At 38.1% G+C, this 24,525-nt stretch overlaps 1 protein-coding gene across 1 annotated transcript in view; it reads right to left on the bottom strand.

Moving 5' to 3' along the window:
* Positions 1-24,249, bottom strand: part of GEMIN8 (gem nuclear organelle associated protein 8) — a 54,787-nt gene extending 30,538 nt beyond the window's left edge. The window contains exons 1-2 of the mRNA XM_070943024.1: positions 24,194-24,249; positions 18,825-18,862 (exon numbers count right to left, since the gene is read on the bottom strand). Of these exons, the coding sequence (XP_070799125.1) occupies positions 18,825-18,827 (3 nt within the window). The 5' untranslated portion in view covers positions 18,828-18,862; positions 24,194-24,249. The remainder of the gene's footprint in view (positions 1-18,824; positions 18,863-24,193) is intronic.
* Between the last annotated feature and the right edge of the window lie 276 nt (positions 24,250-24,525).

Genomic DNA, 24,525 nt, shown 5'->3' on the forward strand with positions numbered 1-24,525 from the left:
CTGTAGTTAAATCTTTAGAAAAGAAATTTAGAAACAGAAATTTAGGATTATTCTATCTAAAATGTATCTAGCATTCAAGTTAGGTACAGAATCTTCTTGAATACAAGTAAGGCACAAAACTGTTCATCATAGTCCAATATTAAATTCAGCATTTGTTAGAGGTGAAAGTTAAAACTAAAAAGGTGAATAATCAACTAAACATAGCCTGTTGCAAAGAAAATGCAGTTGTTACGACAAATAATAATGGAGTTTATAAGACTAGAGATTTGATTATTTCATGGGAAAGCCTAGATCTGTCCAGTAAAATACAGGTAGTCCTCAACTTACAATAGTTCATTTAGTGACCATTCAAAGTTACAACATCACTTAAAAAAGTGACTTATGACCATTTTTCATACTTATGACTGTTGCAGCATCCCCACGGTCATTATCAAAATTCAGACACTTGGCAACTGACTCATATTTATGACCTTTGCAGTGTCTTTTTTTTGTAAATATTTTTTTTTATTTTTTTTCAAACTTAAACATAAAATATAACTTTCAAGAGCAGAGTCTCGATCCGGTCCATAGATGGTTACCATGCTTACATTTCTTTAACAAGCTCCATTCACAATTTCCCATTACATCTTTTACAAATGAAAATTCAAAACATAAAAAAGCAAGTTTTAACATAAATTCTAACATCTTCATCTAAACAATTCCATTATATCAATACAATTTTAATTTCAAATTAATTTTCACTCATTTTTATATCTATATATCAATCTTAATTATATCTTGTTCTTCTTCACTTTATATCTTTTACCATCAGCATCAAAAAATTTTTTAACAATATTCTAACCTCTTATTCTAATTATTTACCCTACAATTTTATCACCACAAATCTTAATTTCAAATTCCATACCACTCCATTTTATTACACTTTATAAGATAAAATTCCATCTAATTCTTAATCTCTTGACCCTTTCCTCGATTCTTAATATCTTAAACTTTATCAATTTATCTTTGATTTTATCCAACTTATCATCTATTACACTTTTCATGTTACACAGATTTATCACACCATACCTCCCTCTATTATTTGGCTATTATCCAACGTATTCTGTTTGGCTGATTCCCAGCATATTCTTCTCCAGAGCACCAACTATTTTTGGCTAATTTCAATATAATCTCCTCCAAGCCTACCACCATTATTGGCTGATTCATTTCATTTCATTTCATTTATTCGAATTTCTATACCGCCCTTCTCCTTTCGGACTCAGGGCGGTGAACAGCCAGATAAAAAACATCTATACAAACATCACAGTAAAAATAAAGTTAAAATAATTTATAAATTTGGCTCATAATTTAAAACTTGTCAATTAAAATAAATATTAAAATTTAAAAATTTTTTAAAACTAACTCTAAAATCAGGACAGACCGGCTAGCTGAAAAAAATGAGTTTTTAGGGCCCGACGAAAAATCCGGAGGTCGGAGATCACTCGTATCTCTGGGGGTAGATTGTTCCATAGGGTAGGTGCCACCACAGAGAAGGCTCTCCTCCTGGGGGTCGTCAGCCGGCATTGTCTGGCCGACGGCACCCTGAGGAGGCCCTCTCTGTGGGAGCGAACCGGCCGGTGGGAGTCTATTGGTGGCAGAAGGCGGTCCCGTAAGTACCCTGGCCCTAAGCCATGGAGCGCTTTAAAGGTGATCACCAACACCTTGAAGCGCACCCGGAAGTCCACCGGAAGCCAATGCAGCTCGCGCAGGAGAGGAGTCACATGGGAGCGCCCCGTCGCTCCCATAATCCCCCGCGCAGCCGCATTCTGCACCAGTTGGAGCCTCCGGGTGCACCCCAAGGGGAGCCCCATGTAGAGAGCGTTACAATAGTCCAGGCGAGAAGTGACGAGTGCTTGAGTGACCGTGCGTAGGGAGTCCCGGTCCAGAAAGGGGCGCAACTGGCGTATCAGGCGAACCTGACAAAAAGCCCCCCTGGCCACGGCTGTCATATGCCCTTCTAAGGACAGCCGCGCATCCAGGAGGACACCCAAGTTGCGGGCCCTCTCTGTGGGGGCCAATGATTCGCCCCCAATAACCAGCGATGGCGTCAGCTGGCTATACCAGGACGCTGGCAGCCACAGCCACTCGGTCTTGGAAGGGTTGAGTCGAAGCCTGTTTCTCCCCATCCAGACCCGCATGGCCTCCAGGCACTGGGACATCACTTCCAAGGCATCATTGGGATGGTCTGGGGTGGAAATGTACAGCTGAGTGTCATCAGCGTACTGATGGAACTCCACCCCAAAACCACGGATGATCTCACCCAGCGGCTTCACATAAATGTTGAACAGGAGGGGCGAGAGGACCGACCCTTGCGGCACCCCACAAACAAGGCGCCTTGTTTTCAAGGCATAGGATTTCCAGCATAGTCTCCTCCTATACTCCCTCCATTGTTTATCTGATTTCTAGCATATTCTCCTCCAACTCTCCTCCTGTTTGTTTGGCTGATTTCCAGCATATTATGTTTGGCTGATTTCCAGCATAGTCCCCTCCAGGGCTTCCACTCGTTTGGCTGATTTCCAGCATAGTCTCCTCCAACTATCCTGTAAGTGTTTGGCTGATTTCCAGCATTTTAACTAGTTTCCAACATATTTCCTCCGAGTCTCAAACTCTTATCTAGTTGGTATCCATCCCTCTTATTTTAACTTCCCCTTAACATATAATTATCTATTTTATGTCAGTTTCCAGCACAGTCTTTCAAATTAGTTCTCAATATATTTCATAATAATCATCATTTCCATCATATATTAAATTAAATCACAATTTGTCACTAATATCTGTGTGTCTGATAGTTTGTTCAATAAAACCTTAATCCAACATAATCATCAATCTAACATTTTTTTTGCAAATTAAAATTAAAACATGTTACATCAAGCAAAAATTTTTTCTTAAAGTTGTCTCACAGTAATATATACTCTTCTTTATTGTTTTAGCCACCTATATATCATCTTCTATTTTAATTGCCATCTCTTATTTTCTATTTTTATTATTCCAGAAGCCTTTCTGTTTTTATCCAAAAAACATGTATACCTTTAATCTTTACATTTCAATTTAGTTACATTTAAAATTTATTACTTTATTTCCTCCTTTTCTTCCTTTTTCTGTCTGTCCATAAATGTTCCATTTCAAAGTTCATCTGTTCAAATTAAAAAATTCTGTATGTTCCTTTAATGCTTTTATAATGTCTGTTCCATGTCTGATGCATCAACTTCCTGTCTTTTTTTCCTGCGCCATACCTAATTTTTTTTGCTAAGCTTGTTAATTTCCATTGTCAAATGTCCAAAATATTCCTTCTTTCTTCTTAAAATCATCTAGGACAGAATAGAAATCTCCAAAGTCCATAGAGCTAGTGTTAATTTCAAAGTAATCCAAAGTAAAAAGCCATTTAAAATGTTTCTTTTTCAAATGGAAAGAAAAATATCTTCAATCCACATTCCTGCTTAGTCACCGCAGACTCCATGGCAACTTTGTAGCCATCCATCTGTCTGTCTTCATTAGCTTCATTAACTTTCAAAGGTGTAAACTCCCAAAGAGACATTTCTCCAATCTGTTCCAAATAAAAGCAAAGTCAATTTACTGAGTTGTTAAAAGCCAATTAATCCAAATTTAATAAAGTAAAGTCTATTTCGGGTCTTCATTTTTTTTTTTTTTTCAATCTTCAAGCCCCACGGCTCTGTAACCGCTATTTGAAGTTTGGGATCTTCTTTTTTTAAGTCCAAATATATGTATTATTTTGCCTGGTTGGTGTCACTCACCCGGCTTCGAGATACTCGTTCTCTATTCTTCTCCGCTTCTTCTCCTCTCCTCCAACACGATCTTTGTTCCCGGTTGCCGCAGTTTCAGGACAGCCACCATGGCTGTCGTTCCACTGCCGCTGGCATGAAGGGAAAGCCTCCGGCCCCGAGGAACCTGCCTGTTCCTCTCGGCCGCCCAAGGGGTCCCTTCTTGTCCCCCTGTCCCTACAAGACATCGGAGGTCTGCAGACCTGTCAGCAGCAGCTTAGCAGACGAGGTTTTGGCGAAGCTCTGCGGAGCTCGCCATTTCCCCGTCTGTGTCCCTGCGGTGCCAACCGGAAGTCGACCTTTGCAGTGTCTTGAGATCATGTGATTACCTTTTATGATCTTCTGACAAGTAATGTCAATGGGGAAGCCAGATTCACTTAACAACTGCGCTACTGACTTAACAACTGCAGTGATTCACTTAACAATTGTGGCAAGAAAAATTGTAAAATGGGGCAAAACTCAATGTCTCACTTCACAATATAAATTTTGGGCTCAATTGTGGTCATAAGTTGAGGACTATCTGTACATTCTACAGAAGAATTGGTCCCAAGTTCCAACTTGGCCACAAGTAAGGGAAATGCAATAAATTCTTAAGCTGTGAAATTCTATACAAGTCTTTAAACTATATTACCACTTACAATTGAAAAACCTTCTTTAATTCTACAGAAAAGTCATCAAATCCAGTTTGATTACTGGGTTTGGTTAAGACACCAGACTATAAAGTGGGAGATAATGAGTTTTAGTCCTGCCTTAGACATGAAAGCTGGCTGGGTGATTTGTCAGTCACTTTCTCTTAACCTAACTCACCTCACAAGACTGCTGTTGTGGGAAAAATAGGAGGAGAAAGGTGTGTTGGATATGTTAGCCTCCTTGAGTTATTTGTAAAATAATAAATGTGGGAAACAAATATGTAAATAAAACTAAAAATGCAATTATTCTCTCAACTCTTGGGGAAAGGTACTGGAATTTGAACTTGATGAATCTGCCTGGAACACTAAAAAGTTGGTAAATTATTGGCAATTATTTAGAATTGACTAAAATATAGTTCATAGATAATATGACATACCGTATCATTCAAATTCTATAATATTAATAAACATCGTTTTAGATTCTAACTGGTAAAGAAATGGTAAGATATCACAATTTGAATGCAAAGTGGATAAAAGCACACAGTTCTCTTGGCAGCATTAAGAAAGTGATTTGCCATTGTCTTTTTCATATATAAATATATATTTAAATTCTAATGTTGTCAATATCCCTAATAAATTCCGTGGTAGTTCCTCATCCAAGTGCTAATAAGGCTTGTCCCTGTTTAACTTCTAAGAACAAGATTAATCAGGTGCTGCCACCTGCTGAAACTGGTACACATTATCATCTCTGTACAACTGTTGTACATCTAGCAATTTTAATTTCCTCTAATCCAGGGGTGTCAAACCCGATCGCATCACGTGCCATATCATGACGTATCGGGATGTTTTTTGCATTTGTGGAGCCGGGGCGAGTGTGGCCCGTGGGCAGCCAATTTGACAAGCCTGCTCTTGCAGGGTCTACCCCTACTTGGGAACTGAAGTAGAATAGCATGACTTGCCAGTGTCAGTGTTCTTTCTATATATTACTACATTAAAGAAATCTGTTCAAAAGCTGGCTGGGTCTTGAGTACATCCATAGCCAATAGAGATTAGATGTAAAAGGAAATGGAGAGGTAAGCTTATTTCTGCATTGATCATTTTTGGGGACAATTACAATAATTCAAGCTTATTTGATATTGTAATTTACACACAGGCATTTTAATTCTCCTATTTGTTCAAAGATTGATTTTGAATTGGAAAAGAGTTTTCTTTATCTATTTTAGTTGTATGGTAGAACAGCTGATTTGTTTCATTATTAACATAAATAAATATAGCTGTGATGGTGAACCTATGGCACGCATGCCCTAAGTGGCACACGGAGCCATGTCGCCTGGCATGCATGGTGTCACCTGTTCCTCTTCCGGATTTCTGGCCCACATGCACATGCAATGATCAGCTGGCCTTTGAGCATGCGCGTTAGCCAGCTGATCGGTATGTGTGCATGCACGGTAGTAATCGGAAGCCTTGCTTGCTGGCGCGCATGCGTGCACTGGAAACCAGAAGTACCTTATCCGGGGCACATGCCCCCTGGGCAGCTCTGATGAGCACACGATGCTGAAAAGGTTCACCATCACTGCAATATAGAATAGAACTGGAAGGGACCTTGGAGATCTTCTAGTCCAGCCACCTGCTCAAGCTGGAGAACCTATACTATTTCAGATAAGTGGCTGTCTAGTTTCTTCTTAAAAACCTCCAGTGATAGATCACCACGATTTCTGAAGGCAAGCTATTCCATTGGTTAATTGTCCTCACTGTTAGGAAGTTTCTCCTTAATTCCAGGTTGCTTCTCTTTTTGGTTTGTTTCCAACCATTGTTTCTTGTCCTGCTCTCTGGTGCTTTGGAGAAGAATTTGACCCCCTCTTCTTTGCGGCAGTCCCTCAAATACTGGAATACAGCTATCATGTTGCCCCTAATTTTTCTTTTTTTTAGACTAGCCAAACCCAAATCCTGCAGCTGTTCTTCATGTTTTAGTCTCCAGGCCTTTGATCATCTTAATTGCTCTTCTCTGAACTTTTTCCAAGGTCTCAACATCTTTTTTGTACTATGGTGACCAAGATTGATTGCAGTATTCCAGGTGTGGTCTTACTAGGGTTTTATAAAGTGGTACTAGCACTTCACGTGATCTTGATTCTATGCCTCTGTTTATACAACCCAGAATTGTATTAGCTTTTTTGGCTGCTGCTGCACACTGCTGGTTCATATTCAAGTGATCATCCACTAGGATTCCAAGGTCCCTCTCACAGTTACTGTATTTGAGCCAGGTCTCACCTAATCTGTATTATATCTTTGATTTTTCTTGCCTAAATGTAAAACTTTGCTTTTCTCCACATTAAAATTCATTTTGTTGGATAGGGCCCATTGTTGAAGTCTATCAAGATCTTTTTGGATCCTGAGCTTATTTTCTGGGGTCTTGTCTAGTCCTGCCAGCTTAGTGTCATCTGCAAATCTGATGAATTTCCCTTCTATTCCCTCATCTAAGTTATTTATTAAGATACTGAAGAGCACTGGGCCTAAGATGGAGCCTTGTGGTACCCCACTACTTACTTCTCTCCATGTGGATGTAGTACCATTAAGGACTACTCATTGAGTATGGTTTGTCACCCAGCTACAAATCCATCTGGTGGTGATGTTGTCTATTCCACATTTTTCTACCTTACCAAGAAGTAGATTGTGGTCTACTTTTTCGAATGCCTTATTGAAATCTCAGTATACTATGTCCACAGCATTTCACTGGTCTACTAATTTAGTCACTTTATTAAAGAATGAAATGATTGGTTTGGCATTATCTATTTTTAATAAATCCATGCTGGCTACTAGTTATAACTTTATTTGCTTCTAGTTGTTCACAGATCTGTTTCTTGATTATCGTTTTCAGGATCTTTACAGGTATTGATGTTAGACTGATTGGTCTGTAGTTTCCTGGGTCTGTTTTTTTCCCTTTCTTTAAGATGGGAACCAATCAGCCCTTTTCCAATCCTCAGGTACTTCCCCAGTGCTCCAGGATTTTTGAAAGATTTGGTACAATGGTTCTGAGATAACATCTGCCAGCTCCTTCAGAACTTTGGGATGTAATCTGTCAGGTCCCGGTGATTTATATTCATCAAGGTCAGATAGGTGTTCTTTTACTATTTTCGTGCTTATTTTAATTTTTATTTATTTATTTAATTTTATAAATTTTAATAATAAAACATATTATTTATTTAATATTTATCTAATATACGAATTGTCAAATGCATTTTTCCTGTTACACTGGCAAAACAATGAAACATATCAAATATATCAGCAATGATTTTTTCCCAAAGAACTAACTTACATTCAAATGCTTCTATCTTAATAATACAGCAGAAGGATAAAATTGATGGATCTTATAAATATGATCTTAGAAACTGAGTTCATTTAGGAGCTACAATATGTTTATCACATATGAATGTTAGAAAATCCATTTGATATTATTGAACAACCTTGGGAGCTTGGGTTTCTTTCTTTTCAACCAAGAAATTTCTCTTCTTAGCTTGAAGATCCTGGATAGTATCTTGTTACACAACTGCTATCTCACTGTGGCATGTAGGAACAAGCTTGTAAATACAGAGTTCATATATTAATATTTTGAATATTTCTTTAGCTCATTAGCATTAATTTGATAAACAATTGTTTATAAAATCATGCAACCCTATATAAGAATCACATTTATCTGCCAGCATTTCATGTTGGCTCATATAGTGTGTAACTTGAAAATCAACTTTTTTAATTTTATAATTTTTTGTAGTGTACTAGATAGTATGTGTGTAACAGCATCCCTGGTACAAATAAAAGTGTGATGAATATCTAAATGTTTTGTTTGGCTTGACTTTGCTGTTAACCACAAATACATTCTCAAGCCCTTTTCCTTCTTGGAACACTGAAAAAGTTCCATTAAAACATCAGTGTTTGAAATATCTATCAGCTGAGCAATAAGCTGTGCTTCAGCATCATAATACATGTTTTTAGTATAATATTTCATTGAAATCTTATCATTTGAGTGGAATTTTAAAAATATTCTATTATTCATCTCTAAGAATTTCTCTGCAGAATTCTAATATTGCTCGCTTTATCACCTCATGTATTAAAGATGGATATTTCACATTTAGTAATTTGCAAATGAATTTTTAAAATAACAGAATTGAAAGGCATCTTGGAGTCTTCTAGATCAACCCCCTGCTCAGGCAGTAAACCCTATATCATTTCAGACAATGGTTGTCCTATCTCTTCTTTAAAACCTGCAATATTGGAGCACCTTCAACTTCTGGAGGCAAGTCATTGCACTGATTAATTGTTCTAACTGTCAGGAAATTCTCCTTAGTTCTAGGTTGGTTCTCTCCTTGATTAGTTTCCACTTCTGGTTGTCAAGTTTAAAATGTCTGAGGATCTAGAGCGAGGGTCAACAACCTGCGGCTCTAGAGCCGCATGTGGCTCTTTGGGGTCCTCTCCTGCAGCTCCCTGTCAGATGATCCCACCACTGGATGGCCCTCCCCTCCCACTCCTCTGCCCTGGGAAGAGAAGAGTGACTGCAGCAGATGGAGATTTCCACTATATTCCAGAGCGGGAGCGAAGCACCCCTCTACTTGCCTCTTTTTCTGGCCCTTGTTGGTGCTGTGCACATTTCAGCCGCTGGGGGAGACACTGACTTTGCTCTGCGCCGAGACACTGGCTGGGCCGCCTGGCTGCAGCCAATGCTGCGTGTTGTAATGAGCTCCAGGAAGAGGAGGAGGGGACACCGTCTCCCCCATTGTGCAGCGCTCTAAGTTTAAATGCAAGAGCAGCAAGCATCCATGGAGACAGAGAGAGGAATATGGGGAGACACGCCCCAGCCAGTGTCTTGGGGCGGAGAAAGTCATGCGTCTCCCCATATTCCTCTCTCCGCTTCTGTGGCTGCTTGCTGCTCTTGCATTTAAACTTAGCGCGCTGCACAACGGGGGAGATAGCATCTCCTCCTCCTCGAGCCCATTATGATGCGGAGCATCGGCTAGGGTGGCCCAGTTGGTGTCTCGGGGTGGAGAAAGTCGTGTGTCTCCCAACAAGGGCTGGAAAAAGAGGCAAGTAGAGGGGCGCTTCGCTTCCGCTTTGAAATATGGAGCGAGTCTCCATCTGCCTCCACCGTCCTTCTCTTCTCAGGGCAGGCGAGGAGTGAGGAGGAGGGGAGGGCGAGGTGCGGGGGGCCAGCCAGCAGACAGGGAGCCACAGCAGCAGGATGAAAAAGCTTCATTTATCTGGGAAAGAAAGAGAAAGAGAGATGGGGGAGAAAGATGAGAAAGAGGGAAAGGGAGAAAGATGAGAGAGAGAGATGAGGGAGAAAAATGAGAAAGAGGAAGAGGGAGAAAGAGAGAGAGGGAGAAAGATGAGAAAGAGGGAGAGAGGGAGAAAGATGAGAGAGAGAGGGAGAAAGATGAGAGAGGGAGAAAGAGAGAGAGGGAGAAAGAAAGAGAGAGGGAGAAAGGGAGAGAGAAAGATGAGAGAGAGAGAGAGGGAAAAAGAGAGGGAGAAAGATGAGAGAGGGAGAGAGAGAGAGAGAGGGAGAGAGAGGGACAGAGGGAGAAAGACATGAGAAAAGGAGAGGGAGAAATAGGGGGTAGAGAGAGAGAGAGCTGTTTAAAAGAAAATACCTGGAGCCACAGAAGCTGGGTAGGCGTGGCTGGGGGGTGTCATGTGACTGGGTGGGAGTGAGTGATGTTGAGTTGGCCACGACCACCCAGGTTTTGTGGCTCCCGGTGTTTTGTTTTTTTGTGGGAAACTGGCCCAAGTGGCTCTTTGAGTGTTTAAGGTTGCAGACCCCTGATCTAGAGAACCAACTACCTTAAGTTCTTTAGTCTAAACTGGCACATCAATAACCAAGACAGTACAATACAATAATAAATATTTCATTACTCTGGAGAACACTCCAATTTCTTATATCACAAAAGGTCAATGAAATCGCAAAGCAATAGCAGGCAAAAGTTGAATCTAAAGGGGTTGAAATATGAGGCTGCTGAATACAGCTACCATCTAGGGCCTCTCCAGATGATGTAATATATAGAACCTGGGACTTCCAAATGAAGTATCTGTCTGCCTGCTTTACCTATTCTTTGAAGAAAAAATATTGCAAGTGCTTGTCCAGAAAGTCCAGTCACGTGCATATGTGCAGGTATGTTCAAAAGTGGCCTCATCCTCGGAAAAGAAAGTGTAATCCAATTCATTTGGATTATGTATTCTCCAAACATCTTTTAGTTCCATATCTTCTTTCAAATCAAAAAAAGTCTGCGGTAGTCTAATTCTAGACTTTGCCAAGCTCTTTTTGTCTAATTTAGAATCAATTACTCCATTCCAATCTCCCATAAATAAAATAGATCTATAGTCCCATTGCACTATTTTAGTATGTAACATCTTGTAAAAACAATCCTGTTGTTGGTTGGGAGCATAAATTCCAATCAAAAGAATTTGACCATTTGCTGTAAGCAATTCAATTGCTACAAACCTACCATCTTGATCTACTTCTATAACTTTTGCTGTTAATTTTTTATTTACATAAATAACCACACCATTCTTTTTCTGCGAAGTTGAAGATATATAATGTACTCCTAATTTTGAATTTATCAGATATTTCTGATCTTGAGTTGTAATATGCGTTTCTTGTAAACATATTATATCATTATTAAATTGTTTCAAATATGTAAATAGTTTCTTCCTTTTCTGTGCTGAATTCAACCCATTAACATTCCAAGATAAACACTTAAGGGTCATCGGCCTGTTTCTGGAGCGCAGAGCAAAATATTTGAAGTTCATCCAAGAGCTTCGATCTTGCTCCTCCCATAGCTCCACTCTCTTGTGGGGTACTCTTTGCTGCCTTCTTGTCTTGTCTTTCCTGTTGTTGTTGTTGCTTTTGTTTAAGTAATTTGGATTGAGCTCTAGTTATACGTTGATCTTTAACTTCAGTCAACTGAATCAAATCCAAAATTGGAGAAGAATCCAGCAAGGGCTCACTCAGAAAACCTCCTTCTGCACCTTGCACATTTTCTAATTCCTGCTTAGGCTGTTCTTCCAATTGCCTCTCTTCACTCTCCTTAATCTCCAAAACTGTAGATGTACGTGGAGATGGTGTTCTTTCCTTAAGAATAGTACTATAAAAATGTTGTGCCTTCTCCACAGTATTCAATCGATATCCTTCTCCCTTATATCTAAAAATTATCCCAGCTGGCGCGTCCCACCGGAAGGGTATCTGTAAGTCTTTCAATTCCTTAACAAGAAAACCAAATTCTTTTCTAGCTTTCAGCATTTTAGGAGGTAATTCTTTAAAAATTACAAGTCGTGAGCCCCCCACTTGTACAGAGGTGTGAAAAGATTTTTGGAGGATTTCATTTCTAATTTCTCTCTCAGTAAAATATATGACCACATCTCTAGGCAGTTGTCTTTGTCTGGCCACCCAAGAGTTCACTCTGTAAATTTTATCTATTTTGTGAAATACCAGATCAGGGTTAACTTGTAAGATCTTAGCCAAGGCTTCAGAGCAAACTTGTCTCAAGTCCTGTCTCTCCTCCTCTCGAATTCCCCGAAGCCGTATGGCAAATTCCATCGCCCGGAATTGTATCATGACAATCTCATCTTCAATTCTCTGCATTTTATTATCAGCTTCTTCAATTTTATAGTCATTATCTTTCATCCTAACATTAACTTCTAATTTGAGTTCTTCAACTTTAAAATCAACTTTCCCAATAAAATTTGCCAGGCCAGACGCCACTTCTGATATTTTTTTGGTCACCATATTTTGATTCTGCTTCACCATATCTTTAACTTCATTAATTTCCTGCAGAAATTCCTCATGTGATTTTTGAAGTTTATGATCTATTTCCTGTTGAGATTCTTGAAATTTTTCATCCAAAGTTTTAGAAATAAAGTCTTTTAAATCTCCCACATCAATTTCTTTTTTCTGAGTTTGTAACTGTTGAGCAGGGGGAAGTTGCGTTTGATGTTTATGTGTGGGGGATCCCCCCCCTGATGCCTTCCCTTCCTGCTTCTTTGAAGCCATTGTGCCACGTAAGCTAATTTTTCTAAAGAGGGAAGTTCTTTTTCCTTTCCCTCTTCCACAAAAGCTTCTAAAAAAGTCCCCCAGATTTAATCAAGTGAAGCTGAAGTAAAACAAAGTCAAATTTTAGAAAAAGAATTTTTTTCTTTAGATAGAGCAACTTTGTAGCAGCTTTATAACTTTGTAACAAAGCAGGAAGGCTTCACAAATCCACTTTCATTAGCTCGTTAACTCAAATGCTGGGCGCCATTTTTTTTTCAAATCACTTTCACTCACTCACTTTCTCTTTTAAATTAGAAAGTCAACAAAGCACTGATACTTGCAGTTTTCAAGTTTCTGGATTCAAGTTGATATTTCCGTTGATTGTTAAAATTAGTTCCTTTCGCTTTAAGAGTTTGCTGCTGCCGGCTTGTTCTGCTAATTAGCAGAAACGTCCCACGCCGCCCGGAGTTTCAGCAGGTTGGAAGGGAGCCACGCCTGTTTCCTCCCCAGAAACAGTTCCCTGGGGGGTTACAGGGGCTCAACCTGTACCCTGCTATCTCTTCTCCTTCAATCTTCAAGATTTTGGAGTTTTCGAGCCGCTCCTCGATCGCGGGGCGGCTCTACAGGCGGCGGGGCTGGCGGTCTTTAAAGAAACACCGCCGTCGCCGAGGCTCGCAAACCGGAAGTTATCCTATAACAGAGGAGGAGATAATAGCAGCAATTAAGCAGCTAAAAACAGCCAAAGCTCCTGGCACGGATGGTTTGACTGCAGTGTATTACAAAACTTTACAAGCTGAAATGGTGGAACAACTTAGAGACTTATTTTGCAATATTCAACAAGGGGGTAAAATACCCCCATCTTGGACAACTGCTTATATATCTCTGATACCAAAGGAACAAGTTGGTCCTAAAAAACCAGAGAACTACAGACCAATATCTCTTTTGAACACAGACTATAAAATTTATGCGAAGGTATTAGCCAACAGGTTGATGCCAGTAATCCAAAAAGTAATTCATGAGGACCAAGCGGGATTTATTGAGGGCAGATATATGAAGGATAATGTAAGGCAAGTAATAGACTTATTGGAATATCTTGATAAGAATAAACAGATTTCTGCAGTGCTGGTTTTTTTGGATGCGGAGAAAGCCTTTGATAGAGTGGATTGGAACTTTCTACTAAAGACTTTAAAAAAGATGGGCTTTGGGGACCAATTTATACAGTCGATCTCAGCAATTTATCAAGAGCAAAAAGCACAGATTATTATTAATGGAAGTTTGACGACAGAGTTTAAAATTGAAAAAGGAACAAGACAGGGATGTCCGTTGTCCCCACTTTTATTTATATTAACATTGGAAGTCTTGCTAAATACAATACGGGACTCAAAAATTTTGAAAGGTATAGTGATAAGGCAAGAGGATTATAGAATAAAGGCATTTGCAGATGATCTGGTTGTTACCCTATCACAACCAATGGAATCAATAATCCTGATGAACGACATTATACAAGACTATGGTAGAGTTTCAGGTTTTAAACTGAACTCAAAAAAGACTAAAATGATAGTTAAGAATATGACACAAGATCGTAAACACGAGTTTGAAAGGAGGGCAGGTTTTGAAATTGTACCTAAGGTAAAATATCTTGGAATTCAGGTTGCAGAATCAAATATGAAATTGTTTCAAAATAATTATGAGGTGTTGTGGCGAGAGGTTCAGAAAGACATGGAGACTTGGAAAAAGCTGCAACTGTCTTTACTTGGAAGAATAGCAGCAGTTAAGATGAATATTTTGCCAAGATTTCTGTTTTTGTTCCAAATGATTCCGGTGCTTAAAAGTGACAAACAACTGAAAGTCTGGCAGTCTGGTGTGAATAAGTTTGTCTGGAACGAGAAAAAGCCGAGAGTGAAATTGAAAATTATGCAAGATGTTCCAGAAAGAGGAGGCCTTAAACTCCCAAACCTACAGTTATATTATGATGCAGCAGCTTTAACTTTAACAAGTGACTGGTTTGGAAATAAAAAGGCTGGAATATTGAATGCAGAAAGTTTTGATCTTGAATTTGGATGGCATGCTTACTTATTCTATGAAAATAAAGTGGATAAAGTATTTAAAAGTCATATACTTAGAGACTCCTTGATGAAAGTTTGGAAGAAGCACCGACTCAAATGGGATTATAAAATACCGCTATGGCTGGATCTTGGTCATACCTTGTGGAATACAAATATAATGTCACTCGGGGGGTTTTTATATAAAGAGGTTCTTTTTACAGATGCGGGCAGATGGCAGCTGAAGACATTGCAGACACTGTTGGACGAAGGGATTAATTTAACCTGGTTACAATATAATCAATTACAAATGAGATGGAAAGAGGACCAAAAAACTGGTATTATGTTGCATGAGGAAGAATTGGTTAGACATATAAGAGAGAAAGGTCCAATGCATATTAAAAGGCTTTATAATGTTTTGTTAGAAAGAGATTCAGAAACGGAATTAGTTAAAGATTGTATGATTAAGTGGGCACAGAATTTTGAAGAACCAGTGATGCTGGAAACTTGGGAAAAAATTTGGGTTCAGAATGTTAAATTTACACAGTCGCAAAACCTGAGAGAAAATTTTTATAAAATGTTTTATAGATGGCATTTAGATCCTAAAAAGTTGTCATGTATGTACCCTAATGTTCAGCCAAAATGTTGGAGATGCGAATGTTTGGATGCTACGTATTATCATGTATGGTGGACCTGTAGGAAAGTTAAGGCTTTTTGGATAAAAATTTGGTGGGTCATGCAGAATGTTTTGAAGAAAAAAATTCAATTTTCTCCACAATTGTTTTTATTGGGTATAGTTAAGGGTTTTACACGGGGTGAAATAAAACTAATATTGTATATGATAACAGCAGCAAGATTGTTGATAGGTAAATACTGGAAGAATGAAGCTTTGCCTACTATCGAGGAATGGACTTTGAAGATGGCCAGTTTTGCAGAGATGGCGAAGATTTCAGCGTATTTAAAAGATTGTTCACAAGAGACTTATGAATGGGAATGGAAAAGGTGGATAGAATATGTTCAGAACAAATACCAAACTAGAAAGTATCAAATAGCTTTTATTTGAAAATAATGTATTAGAAATATTTTAATGTAAAGAGACAAAGAGGAAAAATTATATAGGGGGAGGGATGGGTTCAGGTTTATTTATTAGTGTTATTAGTTATGAGTATGTAATAGGGAAGTCTGGGGGGGGAGGGTTGGGGAGGGTTAGGGAGGATGGGAAGTTTGGGGAGGGTGGGAGGGTGGTGGGGGGGTGAAAAAAGGGGTGAAAATGTAATTGTAAAACTTTTGCAATAAAAAAAAAAAAAAAAAAAAAAGTGGCCTCATCCTCCATTATGTAAACGCCACTATAATTTAAGTCAAGAGAGCTGCATTTCATTCAGCACTATGGAATCTTCTATTTCACTTTTAAGAGTGAAAAACATGTTCTTATTTCAATGGGAAAAAAGATTAAACACCACACAATCAACTAACTTTCTGTATCATGAATATATATCTTGGTCACCAAAATCCAGAAGTTGACAAGATTGATTTCTAAAGTGAAACTTTAGCCTAAACGTTTACGAATACATGAATTCTGGAAGCCTAAATGTATTTATTCTTGGCATTCAGTTTTAACAAATGAATCTTAAGAGTTCAATCTCCTTTTGCTTTTGGCTAGTTTCACTTTCTGGTTCCCAGGGACCAGCAGGACATACTGTTTGTCAGACACATTTGAATACAAGTTTCTCCTCCGCTCTCAAACTTCTCTGAAAAGCTTTATTTTGGGAGAGGGGGAGGAAACTTGACAATGGATTCAGTCTCTATGCCACTGAAGTTAATGGCAACATTCCCATTATTTTAATCGCCCAGGGCTACACAATAGCCTTTTGAAGACAAGGTTTGCAAGGACAAGAACAAATTGCTCCAAAGATTAATTTATGTTGCATACAACTTTTCCTCCTTATTAATGTTATTGGCAGTTCCTTTTTCTGTTTCTATTTACTTAAAAACACCCCCCCCCCTTGAAACAGGTAAAAAACAAACAAACTCAGAATTCAAGTTTATATTTAGCATGATATCTTTTGGATGCAAATATCAGAATTCAGCACCAGTATGAAAGAAATCCATTAGTCTAATGCTATGCCTGATATCCTAACTTAATCTTCTTTAATTTAGCATCCTTGAGATGCAAACCTCCATCACCATAAGTTTATGGCACATGTAGATTATTTTATTCTAACTTGTAGATTTGCATATGCTAACAATTGCTACTAGGATATTTTTAGGACCTGAGAATTTGTAGCTATGTGCACTTTATCAGATTTTTTTTGGTAGATTCTAAATAAAATAAAAGGAGTTTTTTCCTGATGAAGTGCGCACAATCACAAATTTCCATGAAAAAAACCCCTTCTTTTATTCTATTTTTATTTTATTTGTATGGAAGGAATGGGTTAATTCAACCAGTAAAAAAACTGACAGCTTCAGTAAAGGAAATCAATTACATTTTTTGCTCAAGTGCAAAATATTAATGTTGTTTCTCAAGCTTATTTTGGTGGCAACTTCACTGAAAAAAGAATACAGCTGGCTGATTTGCAAAGCTATTGTTAATTGTGAAGAGGGACAGAAAAGATAGTTTCAACTAGTTAGTATTGTGATTCTGATGCAAAGCCGAACTTTTTTGAAGGGGAACAAAAAGGGGTAGAAGTGATCTACGAAAACTTCTAGTTTAAATAGAATGTTAATAAAATCTCAATATTTAAAACATTTAAACATGGTACTTTAAACCTTTTTTGTAAATCTAGGATGATTATGGAGCCAGTAGTGGTTAAGACATCAGGCTAGAAATCAGAAAACTACTGAGTTCTAGTTCCACATTAGGCACAAAGCCAGATGGGTAACCCTGAATCAGTCATTCTCTCTCAGTCTTAGAAAGAAGACAATGGCAAATCACAAAAACAACTTGCCAAGAAAACTGCAGGGACAAGTCAAAGCACTGCCAGGAGTCCAGAACTGATTTGAAGACAAACACATAGAGAGGATGATTATGAGGAACATACTGGCCTTTCTAAACCTTAAAGAAATTGTACTATGTATTTCTACAGAAGCTACAAGGAATAAAAACAACCAGAATCATGAAAGACAATTATAATGCTGTTCGTTACTTGTAAGATTCTGCTGAGAACGACTTCTTGAGTCTAAGAGATGTCAGACTACAAATTTTATTACTATAAGGGGAACAAATGGACAGCTTCAGGTTAGGAAATATTGAAAGTACCAAGTTGGAAAGAGGTGAGCATATAAGCCTACAATGTTTTTGTGCATGTGGATGCAAAAATAATGCCACTTATTTATAACAATCAAACTACCATTTATTTAACTTCTGTTCCAGTGATGTGGTTATGGAATGGACATGAATTTTCCCAATCACACATTCTGTGTGGACATTCATAGCACCATACAATTAAATATGAAGAGCAAAAGCCTAGTTGTTAGGTATGGTGCTATTGGAACAATGAAAAGCAGATATATTGTATTAAATTAGATTAAAGTGATGAACAGGAGCGTGAAAGTCTAGGTTCTTATCTCCCTTAGGTACAGAATCTGGCTATAAGACTAAACTGGGAAAACATATATCTATCCACAAAACTGGAGCATGGGGGGAAATATTGGCCCATAATTTTAAGTGAAGAGTGCATGGATTATATACACACATACAAACATATGCACACATACCCCTACCTCTCAAGAGCTAAAATACAAGCCTTTTTTTTTATTATAATTGCCTTCCATGATGATTACCAGCATCACTTCTTGCCAAATTGTTCTTGCCAAATTCTTTTACCCTCTTAAAACTGCTTATCTAATAGGTTATTACTTTTATCAACTTTCCAGGAAAAAATAAAATACTCACAATTTCTATATTCAAAATCTGACTGGAAGATAAACCATACTTCAGTACAAAGGTATAGAAAAGACATTACAGGATGCACTAGTCTGTTTTCCAAACCTCTGATTCTGCATTGACTTTCCAAAATCTGCTGATTGAAGTGGCCATCACATTGTCTACTAATTTCAGTACTTACACTGAAAGGCAAAATGATTTGTTGTGATACCAAGTGCAAGTGTTGAATAATGGAGCAACTTTTACTAAACTAATCTGCATTCTTTCCTCTTTATTACAGTATGAAAGTCATTGACAATTTTGCCCATATATGATAACACCCATACATCCAATTGGATGCTAAGTGGTTTCAAAAGCAATTCAACTGGAATAAATATATGTATCTACTAACATGAAACAAATCAAATACATTAGCAATTATAAGGAAACAAATCTTACCATTGTCTATTGGTACACGTGTCAGTGGTAACTGCAAACTAAAAGACAAAAGAAAATTAAAATCAAAATTTAGCAGAGTGGTTAAGATTAAAGAGCAGCCATTTAAATTCCCACAGATTCAATTTATGGTTGCATTTTATTTTTTAAAGCCCTAGTTAATTTAGGGTTAAAGTATCAATTATTTTTTTATCTCTGTTCTTTAAATGAGAATATAGTTCCTTCTAATTTCATCATGTGAAGCAATATGTTAATTTTCAGGAGGCAAAGATTTTTACGAGTGACATAAAATTCTTAAGACAAAACCTTCCAAAATACCAAAATACTTTTCAGATGTTTTGCAGTGCTGGGGCAAAATAATGTTTGGCAAAATTCTCACTTTCCATGTTATTCTTTTCAGTCTTATTGTTAATTGTTCAACACACTTACTTCAAGATAAATCCAACCCAATTTAGCAAAATGTACTTCTGATGAGACAAGCATAGAATTGCAATGTTGATATTCAATTTCCCATGTTCTCCAGGAAAAAATAGTTTAAACTTTGGATGTTTACTGCCCAAAAAGCTTATCTGGGAGTTTGTAAAATATGATGTAAACATGCTTTTCCTCACAGTACATTTTAAAAACAGGACTGCTTTTTATGACTTCAATTGTTGCCCTTTAGAATACTCTGACCCTTTCCCTCTCAAGTAAATGGTGCAGCTAAAAGAACAATCCACCCATTCTGTAAAATTAATCTGTCCCATAAACAGCTAACACAACACTCATTTTATGGTGGCAGTCATTTTGAACATTTCAAAGTTGAAAATATCCTTATGTCATAAGCAACTTTGAACATTGCCACTACTGAGCAGATGCAAAAAAACCCCCACACAATAGAAGCCAAAGACAGATCTTAAGAACAGATAGGTTTTCTACTGAAAGATGTCAGTAAGAAGTGAGTATTCAGTTCCATCAATATTGCACTTCACTTGCACTGTAAAAATAAACAAATAATGAAACAGCAAACAATTAAGACTGTTCTGGGTAAAACCAGGAACTCCAAATCTCTGAATGAGATTTGCTATCAGCCACCCCTCTCTTTTCATTAATTGGGACAACTGGCCATGGCCAACTTGCTGTGGGACAATTCAATTTAATTATTTAAGATAATTTAAAAATACGTTAATTTTTGCGATTTACATTTTGTTTTGTCCCTCCTTTGGCATCCTTTCTTTCATTATTCTATTTCACTATTTCTTCAATGTTAGTGTAATTCTTGTCCCAGGGCCAGTTGTCCAGTGGTGAGGTGGCTGTGGTAAGATGGCCGCAACAAGTTGGCTGCGGCGAGTTGTCATAGATCTGCTGTCAGGATGATCTCCATTTCAAGTGATTTCCAAATGAACAAGTGACCACAAGGCAGCACAGAAAGGCAGCTAATATGACATCTGAGAGCAATTGCTTGTTATTTGCATGCTACTTATATACAACTTGTATGGGGAAAGATCTGAAATTTTACTACACAGAAAAAAAAACCCCTATAATGTACTGCTTCTCCTACTATTTTGGAGAGCAAGAAGAAAAATAAAGCCTGACATAATAATATGTCCATGAAGATTCCAGTATATGTCAAGGTTGAACCACTTTTGGGTCTTATCGCTATTCAATTTGCCACAGAACTGGGGGGAGGGAAGGGTGAGAAAGAATGCAGATGCTCCAGAAACAGACGGTGAGAGCCAAGACCCACCAAGGTCATAGATGAAATGAACAAAGAAATGAACTGTTCTTAAAACAAAAGGACGATTCATAATGACAATGTGACCAATGTGGGGTGGGGAGAAGGAGAAGTTATTGTTTAACTATACAAGCATTGCGCGGGAAAAACCAGAGTTGGTTTTGATTCCTCAGTTCCGAAATTGTGTATCCAATAAAGTTGTGCCTTTGCAATTGCAAAGTTCCTGAGAGCCCCTACTTTTCTTGGGTTTAATAGTCGAACTGTTGACAGTAGTTGTAGTTCAACAGTACCAGTTCCATTATCCAAAACAGATACAAGACTTTTTTTTCTGTAGTGATGTCAGCAGGTAATATTTTATATAAATCACCAAAAAGAATGGCCAATTTGCAGAGGACTAAAACATTAGCCTTGTTAACGATTACTGTACTTTGAATTCCTTCCCTATAAACTTTCCATACTAGTGTTTCTTAGCTAGTAGTGCAGAGAAAATTTGCTCTATCTGAGAAGAGAAATAGAAATTTTCAAAGAACTTGGGAAACATGCAAACTCTGCTCATGCACTTGTTTGAAAAGAGGAGGGCTTACATAAGATAGATGGGGCATCCATGAAATCTTTTCCTCCATCCTCCATATGGTCCCCACATTTTTAAAATGTCGTAGGAGTTTGCAGCAAGCAGGAAATTCATCCATTCTGTAGCTGTTGAGAAAGATGCATCTGCTCTGCTCTCTCCTGATTTTTAATTGCCAGAGAGAGGGATGGGTAGCAAGGATACGAATGAGTTTACAGTGATGGATACGTAATATATGCCTGCTCTGTAAAGTAGGATTTTAATTTACTTGATTACATGTTATCCAACTATTATTATCGCAAAGCAGGAAAGCTTTTACTTTAATTTTAATCAGCAATGTCCTTATTGTGGTGATGCATGAATATTTTTAATAATATAGGAAACTTTCAATTTCCAGTTTGGGGTAATAATGAAGCAAATAAAAAGTCTCTCTGGAGTAATGATATTTTCTTGTTTACAGTTAATAATTAATTCACATTAAAAACTACAATCCTATATTTTCTAGAAAAACATTTGGAGGCCTCTAAAGAGTTTTAAGGGTTAATGTGGACATGGGATGAAAAACGTGTTAATAAAACTTACTATAAGAAAACAACTCACTTTGTTGTTAGATCAGAAATGGATTACAGTTTGGTTTCTAGGAGTCAAACTAATACTATTCTATAAGAGGAAAACAATGATACAAAATGGAATTGGCCATATATATATGGGTGGGGCTGCATTTATAGGTAGTTCTTGTCTTATGACAACTGAGCCTACAATTTCTGATGCTAAGCAAAACAGTGTTAAATGAGTTTTGCCCTATTTTGCAATCTTTCTTGCCCCAGTTAAGTGAATCACTGCAGTTGTTAAATTAGTAACAAGGTTGTTAAGTGAATTTGGCTTGTCAGAAGGTTACAAAAGGTGATCACATGACCCCGGGACACTGCAACCATCATAAATATGAGTCAGTTGCCAAGCATCCAAATTTTGATCACATAACCATGGGGATGCTCCAATGGTTGTGTGAAAAATGGTCATAAGTTACTTTTTTCACTGCCGTTGTAACCGTAAATAGTCACTAAATGTTTGTTAAGTTGAATAAACAAGACTATCTGTATTGTTTATTCCTTCTAGATAGTTTGCACTGTGTTTTGTAAACTATGGTTTAATATGCCTCAAAAATTATGAAATCATGCTACTGAATGATTACACCTTTGTCTCAAAGAGATACATAAAAATCACTATACAGGAAATTACAGCTGTAGAGTTTCTCATGACACTCTTGCATGAAAAGGTATTATGTGATTAAGCAATAATACAAAGAGAAAATAATACACACAGTACTTGTACACAGTACATCCAAATAAGCTGGATTTAGTGGCAGTCTTTGTCGCCGAACTTATCTGGAAGGAACCAAGTTAAAGAAGGCAACTTGCAGACACTGATCTTTGTCTTTCCCGCATCCCAGCTATGGAACAATCACAACCCAAAGGTCATTTTTTTGTTCTGATCAAACCAAAGAGCACACAATTAAGAGGGTCAATCCCTTATTCTAATATCATATCAGACCAGAACAGTTACTAGAATGATTGTACTGCAGTAGTACTTGCTGCTGCTTGATTTCTACCTGAGTTAAACTTGGAAGGAAGAAAATCTCAAGACCTACCCTCATATTCTGCATTTCTGCCTGTATTATTTATTTATTTATTTATTTTAATTAGATTTATATGCCGCCGTATCTCCATAGGACTCAGGGCGGCTCACAACAATTAAAATATACAATCTCAATCCAAGTAAGAAACATGTTAAAATACATATTAAACGCATATTAAAATACATTAAAAATCAAAACCCCATCAGTCCAGGCTGGGCAATTTAAACAGCCGTGTATTTAGTTCGCGGCGGAAAGTGCGAAGGTCAGGGGCCAATCGGAGCCCCCGGGGGAGTTGATTCCAAAGGGTGGGTGCGCCCACAGAGAAAGCTCTAGCTCTGGGGATCGCCAGCCGACATTGTCTAGCTGACGGCACCCTGAGTAAGCCCTCCCTGTGAGAATGCACCAGACGATGGGGAGCTGTTGCTGGTTGCAGATGGTCCGACAGATATCCTGGGCCTAAGCCATGTAGGGCTTTATAGGTCATCACCATTAATTCTAATGATTAATATAATCATGCAAAATCCTATCACTTTATATGAATAAATGACCTCAAAACTGCTGTGGCAGAAATTAAATGCAGCAAATTGTTGTTCAAATTAGTTTGTGTTAAATGAACTTGGTGTCAATAATACTGCATATTGTACATTTTTGTGTAGAATATGTGCCTAAAAGCAAGCTGAAGGAAGATAGCCACCATTCCAAATACAGCAATTTTAAATTTGGAACCATGCAACATATTCCATGAATATATACATGGATGCTTCATAACATATAACTGGATACCCTTCTATTAGTAGAAGCAAACAGGGTTATAATTTAGGCAATTTAAAGGTCTTCCTCTGTCAGATGCATATGGATTGCAGCTCTCAAAGAATTCGGAGTGCCAAATTAGGTTTTTTTTAAAAAAACCGTAATGCTTCTTACAATTTTTTGTAAAAGTCCATTTAGTGGGTTTAACCTGCGAGTGGCTTCGCGTATCTCCAAATGCCGGTGGTCAACAAATTAGTCTGGGTCAAGGTGTTGTTGTTTTTAAAGCAAGAGAACTAAAAACTCCAAGCTACAGGATTCACAATGAGAGTAAACTCGATTTTTCTCTTAGAAAGAGTCGCAGCTTTTCTGATGCAACCTTCTTAAACTTTTCAGGCGAAAACGATTCGGAGGGGATCCAGAATGGAAAACATTTTCCCTTTGTTTGTTTCCCTCTTGAATCCTTTGTTTCCTCCCAAGAACCGCTACGGCCATCCCGCCCTTAATCTGGTGCCTTTCAGATGCGCTGGGTACCCCGTGCCAGGGTGGCCGCACATGATGGGAATTGCGTTACAAGACAACTGGGGGACACTGAATTGAGAGAAGCTACGCTGAACATTCCTGCAACGGAAGGTTGCTCCCTTTCCTTTGCCTCTCTTTTCGCCATTAGAAAAGAAAATCAGGGCAGAAACAACAAGCGCACATACTTGGTCTACGCGACGCCCGATTAGAACCACGCAGCCTCTCTTCTTCCTACTGTAGGCTCGGAAGAGGAAGAGGAGGATCCTACTGCCATTAGGAAGTAAACACAGTTACGGTGCGTAAATATATGGGGCAGTGGCGCCATCTCTTGGTTCTAGGTGATAAACGCCATCAAAATTTTTCATAAGTATTGTGTGTACTTTCTTATAGGGAATTCATTCTCCGGAACGGAGATAGCTATCTAACCTAGCAACATTTACACTGAATAAAGGCAGGTGCAAAGGCTGTGAAAACTTTGGGGAAGAATCTAAAGCGGACGCTCCCTCGAAGCAGCAAA

The sequence above is a fragment of the Pituophis catenifer genome, unplaced genomic scaffold (assembly GCF_029215685.1).
Source record: "Pituophis catenifer annectens isolate HBS135680 unplaced genomic scaffold, rPitCat1.0.hap2 SCAF_4, whole genome shotgun sequence".
NCBI classification, from domain to species: Eukaryota; Metazoa; Chordata; class Lepidosauria; order Squamata; family Colubridae; genus Pituophis; species Pituophis catenifer.